This window comes from Lagopus leucura, unplaced genomic scaffold (genome assembly GCF_019238085.1).
Source record: "Lagopus leucura isolate 7727_CA_CO unplaced genomic scaffold, USGS_WTPT01 Super-Scaffold_100058, whole genome shotgun sequence".
Lineage (NCBI taxonomy): Eukaryota > Metazoa > Chordata > Aves > Galliformes > Phasianidae > Lagopus > Lagopus leucura.
This window is the reverse complement of record NW_024962304.1, coordinates 1,055,002-1,074,438: the sequence shown is the minus strand read 5'-3', so window position 1 is coordinate 1,074,438 and position 19,437 is coordinate 1,055,002. Positions and strand designations below refer to the sequence as shown.

The 19,437-nt window shown below is 38.4% G+C and overlaps 1 protein-coding gene across 1 annotated transcript in view; it reads right to left on the bottom strand.

The window, feature by feature from the left end:
• CNTNAP2 (contactin associated protein 2) overlaps window positions 1-19,437 on the bottom strand; it is a 663,767-nt gene that overhangs the window by 46,813 nt on the left and 597,517 nt on the right. The window contains exons 19-20 of the mRNA XM_042886519.1: window positions 14,234-14,479; window positions 12,347-12,480 (exon numbers count right to left, since the gene is read on the bottom strand). Coding sequence (XP_042742453.1) covers window positions 12,347-12,480; window positions 14,234-14,479 — 380 coding nt within the window. The remainder of the gene's footprint in view (window positions 1-12,346; window positions 12,481-14,233; window positions 14,480-19,437) is intronic.

Genomic DNA, 19,437 nt, shown 5'->3' with positions numbered 1-19,437 from the left:
GGGGGAAGCCTGCGTTTCTTTCCACGTCTATGGGATGTAGGATGCACCCTTCCCTCCAAGGACCAGGCATGAAACAATGCACCAGAACACAGCAATGAGTGAATGGTGAGGTTTCAATCCTCTTGCTTTAGTTGCTTGTCTTTGTTCTCAACTAGCATTATTATTTTTTGTTAACTTTTATTATTATTATTATTATTTTTAAGAATTTAAAAGAGAATTTAAAAGAGGGGTTTTTTTTAGATCAGTAAGTTAAAGAACCACGCTGGATTCTTTTCAAAGTTGTGTTTTACTGCCATCCAGTGGGGTGCTCAATCAAGCAGCTGGAACTGAGCTACCTGCAATCTTAATATGAAATACTTGGCTGTCATTTTAATATAAGACACAGAGTAAAAAAGGAATTACTGGTGTCAAATGATATTTGAAAAAAGATATTACATTATTTAATGAGAATTATATAGAACCTCTGCATACACAAAGTTTAATGTCATGAATTTATATTAAAATACAGTTATTAAGTGACATGTAAGATTTTTCATTGCAGCTATTTTTCGTTAGAAAAATCATTAACTTCTTTTGATCTTAATATAAACACGCAGTGTGGCTTTGAACACCACACAGATGAAAGTACACGGCAATTTCTGAGGAACCTGCAGCTTCAGCTCTCAAGTCACATCACACCAACCACACAGTCTTTATCTGAAATTACTGGGATTTAAGCAGAAGTTCAATAAAATGCTATTTCTTTTAAATTACTGTTCACTTGAATAATGCTACCAATCTTGACAGTAGTGCTGAGATTAGCAGGCATATCAATCTAAAAGCAAATACACTGTGTACCATGTCTTAGAATTCTCAGAAAAATGATGTGTAATTATATAATAATGTATACAGTATGCATACAGACACATTTTATTCAGTGCAGGTGTATCTACATCTGTGTTGTTATCAAACCATTCTGTTTGTATACACTACTAAGCTAAGGTTTTTCTTTATGCTCGAGTCATTTTATAAGAAAGATTTTCAAAATGGTAAGCGATAGCAATGCTGTAAGGCTTAGCCTTGCAACATCTGAAGTCAACAGATCTTTACTGTTGTGTTTACTAAGAGCAGAATAATGAAGGGGATGTGCTGTCCTCATAAGCAATTCTTGTGCATTGCTTTGAAAGTGATGTCTCCCATTTTATTATGTTGGCCAGCAATGTCAGAGGTGGATGTTGGTGGTATGGCAGTAGAGGTTGAACCTTCCTTTCAATATTCCATTAAATTTTGTTGCCATGCAACAGATGAGAGCAGAAGGGCAGTTGGATAAAATTGAGTCTGACATGGGCGTGTGTACGAGGAAAAGGTATGCAATAAAATTCCTCCATGTGGAAAAAATGGCACCTGCTGACATTCGTGGGCTCTTGCTGAGTGTCTGTGGAGATCCAACAGTGAATGTTAGCACAGTGAGTTGGTGGGTGGTGCATTTCAGGAGCAGTGGCAGAAACAGTGAGTCACCTCTTCTGTTGCAGGTTTTCACAGGTGGGACATGCAGTTCATTACTGATGAAAATGCATAGCTAATGGTGGTGGCTGTGTTGAAAAATAATGTACTGTGCTCTATCAAGTAGTATTATTGAGCTCTCAGTGTGTTCTAGTTTCCATGGAAATTAATGAGGCATTACTTTTGAAGCAACCTACATAATATTTATCTTTTGTATTACTGCAGTGATGTATCAACTGTATTAAAAACCTTGTCCAGTGTTGGACAATGGCCTTTTGTGCTAAATGCTGTAACACTGCAGAACAGTAAGACGGTTTCTACTCAGAACAATACTTACAAATTTGCAATAGACTAATCATGAGAGCGCAAGCTAAAAAAATACAGAATGTAGGTGTTTAAACATAGCTCCTCCTGAGCATGACAGTAGTGTAGGACAAAGCAGGAGCATGGTGCCTTTAATGCTTTGTCCTTTTTAATACAACAAGAAATGAGTAAATTTGGTTGGCAGTTATGGCAATGCCTTAGAATGATCAAAGTCATTCTCACTACATGCTCCTTCCTTAGCGTGGCAATGGTGTTTCACTGATCTTTTTCTGCCAGACAGGGTCCTTGACAGAGGTTATTGCAGATCAAATCAGAGCGAGAACTCTTATAAGCCAGAGGCTGTAAATAAATAGTAAGGCAGATAAGAAGTGAGGACCATAAACTCAGCATTTTTTACTGGCTTAGACCTTCAGCCACACTGCTCATTTGGAACACAAGGAGATGTGTACCTCACTGGCACAGTGCAAGGCAAACTTAAGGTTTGCACTGAGTTTTGAGCTTCTCAGTTTCTGGAGAGGCATAGGTAATACTGTTTTAGATGCCACTCAAGCCACTTCAAATCTGTTTTGACTGTTTAATGCATTGCCTTACCTATTGCAGGTTTTTAAATGTGTAAGTCAGCTGAAGTCATTATGTAATTTTTTTTCCCCAGGGATTTAAATAAGAAATGTGTTTAATAAGGAATACAGGCACAGGAAAAAAAGTAGATGTACTGAAGAAAATATGTGTATCTGCCTAAATATTCAAGTACCTTCTGTGCAGTAAATTTCTATATTTTTCTGGTCAGTGTTACTCTAGTAACTCAGTGTAATTTGCCTCAATGTAAAAAGCGAACAAAAACAATCAAAAAACTAAACATTAAACATTTGGATAAATATTGAATGGAAATTGAGACGCGTCAGAGGCTGGGGAAAGGGACACTATTTACTCTGACTACTTTCATTTGAAATTCTGATGCTTCTTTCAGATATCTGCAGACCTTTTATTCTTTGTTTTTTTTTTTGTTTGTTTGGTTGGTTTTTTTTAGTAGATGAGTTGTATCAAATACTAATGGAATCAATATAATTTCATGTTATTAAAATTAGAGGTGCACCTAAAGATGACTGGTGAGGGTTCTGGAGCACAAGTCTTATGAGGAGCGGCTGAGGGAGCTGGGATTGTTCAGTGTGGAGAAGAGGAGGCTCAGGGGAGACCTCACTGCACTCTGCAACCTCCTGAAGGGAGGCTGTGGTGAGGAGGGCTTTGGCCTCTTCTCCCAGCAACGAACAGAACCTGGGGGAATGGCCGCAAGTTGTATCAGAGGAGGTTTAGGTTGGACATAAGGAAGAACTTTTTCTCTCAGAGGGTGGTCAGGCACTGGAATGGCTGCCCAGGGAGGTGGTGGAGTCACCATCCCTGGCAGTGTTCAAGAGGCGTCTGGATGACGTGCTGCGCGATATGGTTTAGTACTGGTGGTGGCAATGGTGATGAGAAGACGGTTGGACTAGATGATCTTACAGGTCATTTCCAACCTTGTGATTCTATGATCCTATGATTCTATGACTTTCACAGGTCATTAATTTGCCTAACATGTGCTGCCATACAATGGAAAGAACCTATTTCATGTTGAGTTTTGATGTTTTTAGGTTTAATGTTAGAATGAAATAAATAAAGATTATTTTGTTCTTGTTTCTTTAACATGAATAAAAATTGATGCCAAAACAGCAATTGTACAGGGTAAGGAGAATATAAACACGTTCACATTGGAAATACATTATAGAATTAGAGAGTCATTTGAGTTGGAAAGGACCCTTAAAGGTCATCTAGTCCAACAGTCCTGCAATGAACAGAAATACTTACATATAGATCAAGTTCTCAGAATTCCATCCAGCCTGATCTTGAATGTCTCTGGGGATGGGGCACATACCACATCTCTGAGCAACCTGTTCCAGTGTCTCACCACTCTTATTGTAGAAACTTCTTCCTTATAATGTATCTAAATCTCCCCTATTGTAATTTGAAACCACTTTCCCTTGTCCTATCATAACAGATCCTGCTAGAGTCTGTCCACTTCTTTTTTATAGACCTCCTTCAGATACTGAAAGGCTGCCATTGGGTCTCCCAAGAGCCTTCTCTTCTCCAGGCTGAACGGCCCCAGCTCTTTCAGCCTGTTCTCATAGGGCAGGTATTCCAATCTTTGGATCATTTTTGTGGCCTTGCTCTGAATGTGCTGCAACAAATTTATCCTGTGCTGAGGACTCCACATCTGGTCACAGTACCCTGGGTGAGGCCGCACCAGCACAGAGTAGAGAGGCAGGATCACCTCCCTCAACCTGCTGGCCATGCTTCTTTTGATGCAGCCTAGAATACAGTTGGCTTTCTAGGCCAGCTTATCATCCACCAGTACCCTCAAGTCCCCTTTGGCACAGTTGTTCTCTATCCTTTCATCCCCCAGCTTGTATTGATACTGGGTGTTGCCTCAACCCAGGTGCAAGACCTTGCACTTGCCGTTGTGGAACCTCATAGTTCTCTTGCACCCAGTGCTGGAGCCTATGTAGGTCTCTCTGGATGGCACTCTGTCCCTCAGGTGTGTTGAGTGCACTGTACAGCTTGGTGTCATCTGCTAAGTTGCCGAGAGTACCCCTGTCCCACTAGTGATGTCATTGATGAGTATGTGAAAAAGCACTGACCCCTGAGGAACCCATTTGTCACTGGTCTCTGTCTGGACACTGAGCCATTGATGACCTATCTCTGAGTATGAACTTGCAACCAGTTCCTTGTTCATTGAGCAGTCCCCTTGTCAAATCCACACCATTAAAAGAGAGAAGGATGTTGTAGGGGACCATGTCAAAGAGCTTACTGAAGTCCAGACAGATGACATCAGTGGTTCCTTTTGTCTGCTGATGCAGTTATGGCATTATGGGTAGTACACCACAAGGTAGTTCAGGCAGAAATTGTCCTTGGTGAAGCCATGCTAGTTATCCCGTATCGCATCCCTGGCTTCCATATGTCTTAGTATCCTTAGTATCTTAGCTTCCAAGAGGATCTGCTCCCTGATCTTTGCTGTCACTGAGGTGAGGCTAAAAGGTTGGTAGTTCACTGGGTCATCTTTTCTGTTCTTCTTAAAAATGAGCATGATATTGCCTTTTTTCCCAGTCACCAGGAACTTTGCCTGACTGCCATGACTTCTAAAATGCCACTGAGAGTGTCTTGGTGCATTAGCCAACTCCCTCAGAACTCTAGGATGCATCTCATCAGGACCCATACACTTAATGTTCAGGTTTCTCAGATGGTCACAAGTCTGATCTATGCTTACAGAGGGAGGGACATTGCTCCCCCAGTCCCCACCTTCTGAATCATTCACTGGAAGGCTGTGTGAAGAGCAGTCATTAGTGAAGACTGGGGCAAGAAATTGTTGAGTACCTCAGCCTTCTCCTTCTTTTTCTACTATCTTGCTCATGTTGATGTGGACTTTTTCTGGTTGATGTATCTGTGAGAGCCTTTATTTTTCTTCTTTGCACCCCTTGCCAAATCCAGTTCCAGTTGGGCCTTGTCCCTTCACAGCATCCTGATCCACATCCTTAGCAGCATTCCTATAATCTTCCCAGGCTATCTATCCCCACTTTCACTACCTGTGCATTTTCTTCTTGCTCTTCACTTACAAGTACTTACTTACAGTATGTCTTGATTCAGCCTTGCCAGTCTCTTGCCTTCTTTTCTCCTTGCCTTCCCTCTTGATGGGGCTCTTTATCACTTGGCTCAGGAAAATCAGAATTTCTATTCTTTACATTTGGAAGGGTCATTTAGGGTTAAAGGAATTATCTACTTGATCAATATAAGCTCTGATTTATTTTCAAAATCTCTCCTGTCAATAGCTTTTTATATTACATCGTCATATTTTTTCAGCTCTGAGCTAAGAAAATTTTCTTGTGACTTCTGATTGAGTACCAGAGCTTAGTTGCTATGGCTAAACTGACTACTAATGCATTAAACAAGCAGATGTATTTCATAGCTCTGCTCTAGAAAATGGTGTGAGTCTGCCTTTCTGTTGCTCTCCTTTTGAATAATATATTGCAGCACGGCAATACTTTATAGAAATAAATAATGTCTCTGTAGGGATTTTAAATAATTCATGTTAGAAGGAAAGTCTCTGCTATTAATGGAAAAAGTGATTTTTCTTTTTCTGTATACACTGCTTCTTTTTCTGTTTACAGTCAGATATTAGCTATGGTTTACATGTTTCCTGTGGTTTAAGTCCTGGGCACTTAAAACATGTTCAGATCTGCTGTTACTTAATTCGTGCACACTCTCTGGCTGGCTTATTTCACATTATGCCCCATCTCACTTAAGCTTGTTAAATGCTAGATAAATCAGTCATTAAATGAATCACTGCATTGCTCTGAAGTATGTTGTAGACATACTTTTGCTTAGAAAATGAAGAAAATTGATAAACAAAGATGTTTTGATAACTACCATTACCACATCCAGTCCTGGGACAAATATTTTCAAAATGAGAAGAGTGGGACAATTTTCACAGAAGACTTAAAAATTAATTTTATAGCTCAAAAATACTAGACTTATCATGATTAGAAAAAACAGTTCAATTTATTTGGCTTCTTACAGACAAGATGAAAAGATGTTTTAACTAGCATCCCTAAGGATATGTGGACCGGAATGACATCTGACACCAAACAACTCTATCTCCATCAGGCATAGATATAAATGTCCCAGAGTTAAATGCTGATGTCTGCTGAATTAAAATATAAATTAGTTGGAAATACTCTATAGGATTTGCACTTAACCATTGGAGGATACAGCCAAAGGACATGGTAAATTTTCTGTTATCTAAAGTCCTTAAAGCATTTTTCTAGAAAAGTGCTACACTGCTATCATTACTCTTTGTGTTAGCTACAGAATATCATTCGTTGAAATTTTATGGCTTGTGTTAAAGCAAGATATCCAACAGAGTCACATTCTTATCAAGCTTCAAAACACAAGAAACGCGATTGTTAGGTATGATTCTACACTACAGTAGTGATAGTAGGTGAAATCACAACTTATCTAAGTCTGTGAGAAATTTCTGTTCACTGTAATGAGATCAAAATTTAATCTTTAATTACATGGATATATTCATTGCAGTATGCTCAAGACTATATGCAGACTGTGTCCTTTTACTTTACCTGTTTATGCTATTGCTATTATGCTTACCACTTATTTTATACTTCAGGTTATTTTTGAATTAACTATATTTAATTTATTTTTAAGCATTTCAGTGTTTGTTATGTTATCTTTACTTCTGTAGTGCAATGTAGAAGAGGTCAAAATGGAAATAAGAGTACAGACTTGCAAAAATTCTGCTGCTTCTGGGTTTCAGCTGGGCAAATCGTTCAGTAATCATTTTTCATGGAATCCAGATATTTCTACTTCCTCTGGTGAAACTGGGAAAATGGAGATCTGTACAAACACATTTTCAAGGCTATTCTGAGTGTCATGAGTAGCTGAGACCAGAATACATTTTTAGGATTATTCTGAATCTTATGAACACTGTAGATTAGCCCAGGATTTCAGTGAAGCCTCTGGATTATGTTCACTTTGCATGGTCAACAACTGGTATTGGAATCATAGAATCACCAAGGTTGGAAAAAACCTCCAAGATCATCTAGCCTAAATGTCCTCCTACCACCTATATTTCCTCACTAAATCATGTTGTATTTTGATCATCTTTTGTTGTTGTGTAAATTCTCTCTACTACAGTTCTCCAGATTGTTCTAGCATGAAAGTGGGAACTGTCAGGTGTTCTTGGATAAGGTCTTCTGAGCATATGTGTGCAGGCTGCTGCCAGTCCTGGAAGTATATGGCTGGGCTTGGGAAAGTTGATCATGTGAAAATTGCTCAGGTCTAATATTTTTCTGGAGCAAAGAGGACATTAGGAGATATGACTCATAACAAGAAATGGCTTTAAAGAGTACATGAAGAATTGGAGATCTGTTTTAAAAGTGTAAGAGTATTTTAGTATGGAAATAAAGAGGCTCAATCTAATTGTGTTGAGCATCAACTTTATTCCATTAAAAAGTAAAGCACATCATACTTTTTTTTGTTTGTTTTATAACATACTGATATGGTTTTTGTTCAAGGGAACAATAAGTAGGCTTTGAAACCTACTGAAGTCAATGGAAGTTCTTTTGTAGGCAGGGAGCTTTGGATCAGAACTTGTTGTCTGAGACTTGTAAGGAATGCATTGTCTCAAATGTATGTGAGACAATCAGCAACACTTCGTGGACTGTTTTACATTCAAAAGCATTTATTTGGACAGAGCCAAAAGCTGTTTGCTCTTGAATGGGAAGACTCAGGAGTGTTTTCTGGCTGAAGACGTGGTCTGGGAGCAAATATTTTCAGCTTAATACAGGAAAGCAGGGAGATGATACCACTGTGTCCTGTGAAGGCAAGGTACAATCTGGTGTCTCCCTGCTTCCTCGTCTCTGCTGATTTAAATTTGTAAGGACTGGAAGATGGAAACAGAAGATCCCTGAAGCTGGAAGCTCTGACTCCAAGGAGCAGTCTTGACCACTCTGGACTGTAAGTAAGAGAATGTGTACGTTTATCATTGTCATCAACTGACTGTCACATCTTTGCATGACCTGTCACTACCAAAGTACCCTTTGACAGTAAGGTATCACTGGATTGAGGAGAGGTGAAACACTTCACTGTGTTGTGTTTGCATATCTGTCTGTCTGTCTGTCTCTCCCCGTTTTCCATCTTTTTTCTTATCCTCTTTTATTCATTCACTCTTTGTAGTATCCACTGCTTAGGTATTGTCTTAGAACTTTTAGCATATATATAACTCTTGTGCTAAAATACTCTTATCTGCAATGCTTACTAATAGTTAATAGCAAATTAGCCAGTTCTACCTCCAAGTAGAGTACTAGTTGTTGTTAGAAAGCTCTCAATAAATTGATTTATGTTATTCCTCTGAGTCTTGGATGATTCCATTGCGGAAGCGACCCCTGATGACTAGGGGAGGCACGGCTCAGGAGATCTCTGTAGAACCATGAAGCTTTCTAATGAAGACAAACCAAATAAAGCTTGCCTTCCAAAAACTAAAGCTCAGCTCTTGAAATGTCGTTTACTGGGATAATGCATTCTACATCTGTCAGTCTGGGCGTTTTCTTGTTCATAGGTAAATTAATGAAGTTTTGTGGTTACAAGTATTTGGTATTATAGTTGAGGTGGGAGAGAGGAATTGCTAGCCAATCTCAGTTTTGTACCCTTCATTTCAACAACAGAGAATATGCAGATATTTGTCTTGGAATTTATGTCATTTTTCTTTCCTGACACCTAAATCAACCACATATATTTAATCTTATCCTTGAGAAACCTCTGGCATCACAAACAAGAGCTTGTTATTTAATGTATAACTAAATATTGATTTGTCTGCAGTCATTGAATTAGAAAATTGAAATGGAAAACCCATTTGAGAAGTGCTTGCTGCCACCTTTCATCTTGACTGTTTTGGCACATTAGGAATAGGGATATAAGTCTAATGAAAATAATTCACAATAGAAATATTTGTTCTTGTGCTTATGTTACGGATATACGATATTGTGAATGCATTTATTTTGAAGCACAACTTGATATAAGTTGGCTTAGCAATAAGGACCAATGTATTTAAGGAGCAATACATTAATTTAGTAAAAGGAATCAATGTATGCTAGTTCTAAAACTTTCCAGTTTAGCTTTACTTGTTATGTGAACAGACTTGTTTTTCTCAATTATCCTGCTTCACAGAAGCACTGAACTTGCAATAAGACTTTTATCCTTACATCCACCAGGTGCAAGGGCTTTTTTCTTGAGTTCCACATAAATTGTTTTGAGTTATAGTGCACCAAGAAAGAAAGTCGCATAACAAGCAATGGAAAGTTGACAAACTGTGAAGAAACAGCTAAAGATTGGCCAAAGGTCACTGTGATGAAGCTGAAGGAGAAATAAAAAGGAGGAAGTGGGTGGTTGTATAACCACCTGAGATGAACCTCACATGTTCAAAGGGACATCAGCAAACATTCATGAGTTCTTTGACAAAAAATGAATATGTATACCAATGTATTGCCTATGTATGTCTTAACTGTTTAAATGTAGAACCTGAACTGTAAGAGCGCACGCACGCTTGATTTATTGAGTTGCTTGGTGTGCATAGTGAGAAATAAAGGAATGCCACATTCCAACATCAGATTGGAGTTAGAGAATTTTCTTCCCAGATGTCAGATGACAAAGTCCAACTGACCAGAGAGTAACTCTGACTTTAAATAACAATCATAATAATACTATCTCCTGGCTTCCAGTGCTGGATGAAGCCTTGTATTGTTTAATAACAAGTTTTTTACAATGAGAATCGTGAAAAAACGCTGGTTCACACAGTTCATATCCTAGCAATTTATTGCCTCACTGCAGATTTTTTAAATCTCTCTGTCACTACGAGGTTATTACAGCAAGTTAGAAAGACATATTTTAAGCACGAACTTGCTATTGCGACTTCAAAAATACTGAGTGCTCTTGGTTTGAAGATTTGATGAGAAATAAATCATTCTTGTGACATTTTTATACAACGTGGAAGTGTGAGTAATCTGTCCTCTGGATGCTGAGAAAAATTATACTGCTATCATATATATATTGTATTTGATAGTGGTACTCATTTTCAAGTGAACAGTCTACTTAACAGATCCATCTTTGTTTCTATCTCATTTATGTAATCAGATAAGTAACAAAATCAACATCTTATGGAAAACAAACAGAATTGGATAGAAAGATTTTCCAGGATACAACAAGAGTGTTATTTCTGGATAATTTTTATATGGGTTCCCTACTTTCCCTATTCTTGTATGTGCATCAAATGGAGCCTAGTTTAATCAAGATTCAAATGGATCTTCTTCCCAATTATATAGAACTGCTGTGTGCTAAGCAGACTGATTGAGAGATATTTAGCAGAGAATGTGAGAAACTAAATAAAACATTTCTTGCTCCTGAAAGCCCTAGGTGCTTTCCTGCCTCATAATGAACTGAGAAGAAAAATCATTAGAATTTAAATGTAGATGGGATGATGCAGGACCAGTATACTTAATGGAGTGTGTATTTTCTGACTGATTTCACCTGATTTCTTCAGCAAATCATAAAATCATTGATTTTATGATCATCAGTTTCAAAGCTGAAAAAGACCTCTACGATCATCTGGTCCAACCAGCCATCAATAATTTGTTTAGTCTTGCAACCATCTGAATCAGCCACATATGATTCCATACTATACATGCCATATATCTCCCAAATTTAAGCCTTTAATAACAGAAACCTTATTGCTCTTCCATTTAGCAGTGAGAGAGAGAAGAATAACTTCAAAATGCTTCCACATGCAAGAAAGATGCATACACAAAAGTACAGCCCCTGGCCTCCTAAAATCTGAGAAGCTGTTATAAATATCACCAATATATTTTTCATTACATATGTCATTTTGTTAGTGTAAATTTTAGTTGACAGCTTCAGTCAAATGACACTGTAATCCACTGAAAAAGTTTCATTTCAGTGGCTGGAAAAAATAACTTTCAGGGATCTATTTTAATCTGTAGGTAGATTATACTGTGACAGCTGCACTTTTGGCTTGGTTCCCAAGGAGACTTCCCCTATTTATATTTCATTTGTTATTGTTTTTTTATTTCATTCTTATGAGCTATCAAATCCATATTAATCCATCCAATCTATCTAATTCTCCTGCCAATAAAACTGTTCTCATACCCTGCTGCAGTCTCCATATTTGTAAATGGGACATCCAGGGAATGAAAACAGAGTTCTGTAATGACTACATAGAAAATGCTGTCTAGAAATATTGATTTGCTCTTGCAGAGCTCTCCTCAGTTATTTAAATACTGTGATATTATCTCTAAGATTTGTGAACTAAGACACAAAGAGAAAAAGTTCCTGTCGGTGTGATAGTGAAAACTAAGTAGGCCAGAAGAACATGTGCCATCAATAATCCTCTCCCATCTCAGACTCCTGCCACATAAACTGAATAATCTGCTCATCTTTCCTTGTGTGAATAGCTCTTCTGTTTCACTGAACAGCAGGGTGAACTTAAATTTTAAGACATTCTTATTTGCAGACGCAGGTCTTAAGGCATGATATTTATTTGTATGTCAGCATCTACTGCCATTTAAGATGCTGTAGGTTATCCCTCGTGGTTTTCAGCTACTGTTCCAGAATAGTGCAGGTTTATCCTAAGTCTCAGGTTATTTCCCACTCAGATGTTTCTGATGTCCTTGAGCATCTACAATGACATATGTATTATCCCAGCTGTCATCACACTAGAGCAAGGATTTGAACAATTATGACTCAAAGCAATAGAGAGAATAGCTTCTGTTAAGTCCTAGGACTGAGATCCCCAAGCAGAATACCATCTACTGCATTATTATTTCCCAAATTGCACCGATATTGTCAGGGGAAAGGATGTCCTCAGATTACAGAATGTTACAAGCCACAAGCAATACTGGATGAAGCCGAAACGAGTTTATTGTCTGCTTACCTGCAGAACGATGTCCCGTTCATCCCGCGTGATGTTAACAGTGTGGGGCTGTCCGTTCGCCATGTTTCTGTGGTCAACGTCAATGTTATATGGCTCCTTGGTACCTCCTAGACTGTACCGAATTTGCAGATTCCCTAATGAGAGGAACGTGAAAAGTACCCTCAAGTATGCTGATATTTATTCACCAGCTATTTTCCCCTCTTTATTTCTTCATACAACTATTGCCACTTAACATTTAAACTGTTCTCATAGCTGGTATCTGCTGCAGGAGGATTTTAAGAAAGGCTAGTATTTCAGATTGTTCAGCTATTGGACTGAAAACAGCTTTCATTTTACAACCCAGAAGCGTGACAATGATCAGCACCTCAAAACCAATGTTTGTACATTCTCTGGATTGCAAACTGAACAAATCACAGCTATGCCTTGAACTATGCAGGTAACTATTTCAAATTTGAGCACATCAAGTAGCACGTTGTTGTTGAGATTATTATCCCTGCTGTAGCAAAATTATTTGAAGTTATATAAAATATGAGTTTCTCTAAGGAATGAAATGATGTGCCTTGAATAAAGTGAAATTGCAACAAATTTACACTGGCATCCAATCAACACAGGGGATTTCCTTGCTCTCATGTTTTGCTGTGGTTGACACATGACCATCTGAATTTTATGGAAACTTAATGGCATGTAGTAGAATGAAAACTTCAGGTTATATTGTTAGAAAAGAGTAATCAGAAGTACTAAACCGATATGCTGCTAGTTTTTTTATTTTCTAAACAAGTGTCTACTCTTCATAGCAGATTTTAACATTCCGTTACAAGGAAGGATTTTTGAAAATGGAAATGTAGACCTCATTATTGATAGAAACCTGAAATGTTCCGGGCTCAGAAAGTAGCTCAAGAACTTTAAAACTACATAATTTTCAGGGGTAAGAAAGGCACCATTCGTAATTGAAATATATTATCTCTTATATTCCACCAGAAAATGGTCTATCTCCAACATCCATAACTATCAAACTTTTTATAGTGTATTTTATGCCACATTCACATTTAGTCACCTCATGCACAGTTGGATTTTCAGAAAAATAGTGCATTACACTGACAGAAGTTGCAATGATATTATTAAGCTTGCTAGTGTTCGTTGATGGATACCCCTGCCCTGCAGTTCATTTAGGTAGCAGAAAAAGCTGTCTCTGAAGCAAAGGAGATAAGGAAGCTCTGCTGAATCTTTTTACCGAGGAAATAGGAGATCCTCCTTGGGATTGGTCACTGAATATGTAACATACTTCTGGGAAATTTGCATATGTAATATAATTCTGAGTAACTTCTGCATACGTAATAAAACTCTTGGAAAACTTCTGCATATGTAACACCAGTTACGTATATATGCTGAAGACCTTTTGTATAAGGTGTGCATGATAGAAGGATTACCCCCATGAATCCAATGCTGCTATTAAATGTCTAACACTCCAACTTGAGTCTTATAGTTTCCTAATTCACTGTTGTATGGTAACAACGCTTACCATTCACTACAGGGGATGTTGCCATTGATTATGAACCATTTATTTCAGTGCCTACATGTGGTTGCCTAATTATCACCTTCATAATGTTAGCTGTTATAACAATTTATTTTAAGAAATGATTTATTGTTTTTGTCTGTTTGTTTGCTTTGAGAACTGTTGTAAGCTTCGGCTAGTGAAACCCCTCAAAATTGAAGAGTTACATCAGACAAAATCTAGTAAAGCAGAATCAGTATTCAGGTCTTGTGTATTTTACTTTCAAATGACAAGGGTGAAAATAATTTCTCATTAGTTCAGAGTTCAGCTGAATGTCAAACTGATGTTATTATCAATTGTTCCTTCAGGGGAAAGAGTCCAAAGCAGATGCTTACCGGATGGCTTGACAAGCACTGCCATGAAGTCCTGGGTATAGGAACTGATATACAAAAGGACACAAGGGGACTTGGTGGTACTGAAGCTGAAGCTGAGTTCTTCTTTATTCAAGTTATGGCTGGTCGCTGTAATCTCAGGATCTGTAGAACTCAACAGTGTTCGGCTAACTAAATCCTTCATGCTAGTCCCTGGGGAATGGAAGTTGTAACGAAGCCACATTCCTTCTTCAAAAAATGCTCCCACATCTTGAAAATTAGAATAAAAGAAAGAAAGAAAGAAACAGCAAAAAAGAAGAACAAAGGGAAAGTCAAATTGAATGTGCTGACACTTGTATGAAAAATACTACTGTTGACCTGAGCAGTACTAATATGCACACGACTACTGCTGCATTACTTACAAGCTTTCCCAGTATTTCAGTTAAAAGCCACACTGTTTTCCAATGATAATGAAAAGGATAACGGAGATCACACTTTGGTATGAATCCTGGATGCCTGGATTCACACAGTTAAGGAAGGATTTCCTTCAGGTCACAAAGAATATGTATGTCTACGTTCCATACCAATGCCACAGATCAGAAGAACCGCACTTCAGATTTAATCACATAGAGGTCTTGCAGTAGATAACATTCCACAGAAGGAGATGCAAGGACGAGAGATTTAGGAGGCACCATTAGCAAACACTGTCAATGAAAAGGAAATGCAGAAGTTCTGACCAGCAAATTCCAGTGGATCTGGAATAACCTCGCAAAGGAATGAAGATGATTTCCCAAAATGAAATATTTGAAATATCACTGGACAAAACAGTATAATACAACCTTCTTCAACCACAGTCCTCCATGAGAGTTGCCAAATCAGGATGCCTTATGGGAAAAAAATTAACTGGGGGACTTGACTTATGGTGGGAAACAAGGCATAAGTCACCTGACCTATAGCTCCCAGGAGGTGCTGCTCCACAAAGTTTTCAAAGCTATCTGTGACAAAATCTCATTTTAAAATACTCTGGAGAGAAAATAAAATTACCTTTACCAGAGTTAATACTTTAACTAGAAAAAACATTGCTATTATTTTGCATTATGATGAATTCTGCCTATCTTTTAACATTGAAAACATAATTCAAGGTTGACATTCTCATAGTGGAGGCTGATTTTGACAGGCCCCTATGGGAATCACTGCACAGTTTCCTATAATTTGTAGAGTATAGTCTTCTTGGCCTATTGGGAATCACTAGACTAGCTTCCTACAGCAATCGTTCATTCTCTGATATTGTAATACTGGATAGGCTTTGCTATCTGGAACAGTATCATTAATGGAAAATACAAACTCTTTGTGATCTTTCTTAAGGAGACACCTTTGTGAACATTTGGAAGGGATTAAAGAAAGGTGGATAAATACTGTAAATATAGCAAATAAGTACTGTAATTGAAGAATAGTTGGAAGCAATGCTCAAAAATGTCACCACTCGTTAAAAAAAAATCCTTCATCACTTAATGTCTTCTGATATATCAAAAATTGCCACAGATTGGTGCCTATTACTCATATAACTTCTAGAAAATCAGTACACTATCTTTATTTAAAAGGAAATATTCTTTTATCCTCTTTTAGTACTTGGAATCATCATATCCTTCACACAATTCAAAGCAAAAGGGTTATCTCAAAACGTATGAAGCAAGATGTTGATTTTACAAGCTATGTTGTGATATAGACTAACTCAGGAATAAGTCTGCTGTCTTTATTCTGAGTATCTGAGCACAGTACAGATAAGAAGGTAGGTGAAACTGTTGTAGATTTTGTTGATGATCCTTTCCAGAACTTTGCTGAATCTGGTTCTGGAAAAGCTCTATGCTTACCTGTTCCCACATGAAAGTTCTCCAAACCTCAGAATATCATAGTCTATCTCACTGTGTGGCTACATAGAATATGGAGTCAAGTTGTGTTCCCAAGGCACTATAAGTAACCTGATCATTCTGATAGATTTAAAACTGTCATTTGACGGCAGAAATCTCAAATAACCTTGAAATAGTCATAAGGCATGCCATTCAGTTTAACAGCTATATTTTACACTAGGGGTCAGCTTAAGTACTCCTGGATTACATGAGTGCTGACATGGGGCTGAACTGGAGGCTGTGCAACACGTATTTCACAGCTGTAACTGTTGTCAATGAAATTTAACTGTTCATTACTGCAAAGAAAGCTGTAAGCCATGGGTGTCCAACCTTTTGGCTTGTCTGGGCCACATTTTGTGAATAGAAACTTTCTTGGGCTACATATACGTAGGTCATTCCAAAAGTAATTCCTCCTAATTAAAAGGTCATTCCTCCTAATTATTTCAATGGAAACAACAACTGATACAAAGAGCACTATTTGATAGAGCAAATTCTTAGCTACAAAACAATATTTTTTCAACGTAAGTCACCACCATTAGCTGTGTATTTTCACCAGAAAAGATCAAGAGTCTGCATGCTGCACTCGTAACAATCTGACCAACTGTCACCACTGCTGAAACACACCACCCACCACCCTACTGTACTCACATTCACTATTTCATCTCAATAACAATTAAGAAAGTGTTGATAAATGTCAATGGGTGCAATTTTTTCCACCTGGAGGAATTCTCACACCTTTGCTTCATATACGCCTCCATGGCAGACATCATTTTGTCAGACTGCCCCTCTGCTGCCATCTGCCACACAGCAACAAAATGTAATGGAATATTGGTGGGAAGGCTTAACTTCTACTGCCATAACACCGATATCCACCTCTGATGTTATGGGTCAACATAAAACAGGAGGCATTAGTTTTGGAGCATCCCTCACAAAATAAACAATATCATTACTATATTAATAACATAACATTTTAAATATATTTTTTAAAACATTGAAAAATAAAAGAGAAAGAGGAACAAGAACATAAAACTAGTGGGATATTTGACCTTGTTTTTGTGAAACTAACACTCCAATCTGGTTTGATGGCAGTGGTTGCAATTATTGTGAGGTCTCAAGGTGTTTGTCAGAGATTTTTGATGAAATTTTACTCTTCCTGTACTTCATTCTTGACAATAATTGCTCAAAATGTGCATACTGCCAAAAAGTGATGACATGATGTCATGGTTTTATGATTTTTTTCCCCCCTTGTCATGGACACAGATAGATCTAGAGATAACTCCATGACAGTTATTGGTGGAGAATACAGGCAATCTGAACCAAATCTCAACCTTTTAACATTAGCAGGAAAAAAAAAAAAAAGGTTTCTTAAAGTCAGAGATTTGCAGAGTGCTGTAGCTAGCTTTGACCTTCGTAGGTTAGATTTTAGTCTGGGCAGTCTGCCATACTCTGGACACTGTTCTGAGTTTTTTCTTTTTTTTTTTTTTTTCTCCTCTAGCAACTGCCAGCCATGGATCTGTTCTTTATTTTAGGAGTGCTGTATAAAGGGTTAAAGGCCATTAAGTTTTTTGGGACGTATTGTTTCTTATTACGTTCACCATGTTCTGTTTTGGAGCTGTATATGTAAATATCCAAGTAAGGGCACTGATGAAGACACACGCCTGGTACCCATATACAATGTTGTATGATTTGAACATTGACAGTTACATCCCAGAGGGAGCAAATAATTTTACAAACAATTCCATGTTTATACCAGTATCCAAGTTCTCCTCTCTGTTCCATATGCAGTTTTGGAATTCTGGCTTAATGTTATCAATTCACCTGCATGTATTCCTTGTATTCCTCTTCATTTACATTATCTGGAAGAAGCCTTCCCCACAACCACAGAATGGTTGCAGGGAATATGGAAAAGTTTAGGAAAAATATTAGAAGCGTGGGGACCCCCAGTGTCGTGGGTTACCTGTGGTTACCAGAGAATTTAATGTACCCTAATGGATCGTGTCGTATTGTGGAGAAGAATCACAGATAGAAAGCTGCTGTGTGGAGCCCCATACAAGTTGCAGAGGCCACTGAAGGAAAAGGAGAATCAAGCCAATTTGCAGAGGTAACGGCTGCCCAGCTGGCCTTAGGTGTTGCTGAACGGGAGAAGTGGCCAATGCTCTATATTTACACTGACTCATGGATGGTGGCAAATGCCTTATGGGGTGGTTACAGCAGCGAAAACAAAACAACTGGCAACAGAGGGGTAAAATTATTTGGGCTGCTGAACTGTGGAAAGACATTGCTGCCTGAATAAAGAGAATGGTTGTAAAGGTGTGCCAGGTAGATGCTCATGAGCCCAAGAATCCGGCTAATGAGGAGCAACAAAATAACCAACAGATAGGTCAAGCTGCCAGAATTGAAGTGGCTCAAATAGGCTTGGTCTGGCAAAACAAGGGTGAGTTATTTTTAGTTCAGTGGGCCCATGAGACCTCTGGACATCAAGGAAGAGATGCAACATATAAGTGGGCTAGAGACCGAGGGGTGGACTGAACTATGGATGCCATTGCACAGGTTATTCATGACTGTGACACATGCGCCACAATCAAACAAGCCAAGAGGATGGAACCTCCTGGGGGAAAGATTGATAGCAAAAGTATAAATATGGGGAGACGTGGCAGGTTGACTATGTCACCTTGATCATGACACTTGTCACGATCTCACGATGGTAAGCGTTACGTGCTCATCATGGTGGAGGCAACCAATGGGTGGTTTGAAACATATCTTGCACTCCATGCTACTGCCCAAAACACCATATTAGGTCTCGAGAAACAAGTCCTATGGAAACGTGGCACTCCAGAAAGAATTGAGTCAGATAATGGGTCTCACTTCAAAAATTCCTTTGTAAATACTTGGGGCAAAGATCACTTCACTGAGTGGATTTATCGTATCCTTTATCGTGTGCCAGCTTCTGGTAAACTTGAACAATACAATGGGCTGTTAAATACTATGCTGAAGCATGATATACTGATGTGGAGTAAGGGATGGAATGCCACGGTTTTATGACTTTTGGTATCAATATTACACATCAGAACATCATGTGAAGCTCAGGGAATTAAAGAGTTAACACTCCAGTTCTGTGGGCTGACAACTTTCTGGATATGTGGTCCTCATAAGAGAAGAAGAACCCAGGGGACTTCGCGTTCAGAGAGGAAGGTAAGACCTGCAAGTCACGGGACTCTCTTGCTGCCTGGCACTGTGTGGGTGTGCTTCCCAGCTGCTTCACCTCCAAAGGCCTTTGGTTTTGGACACACTGTTTCTCATTTTATTTAATTTATTAGCCTC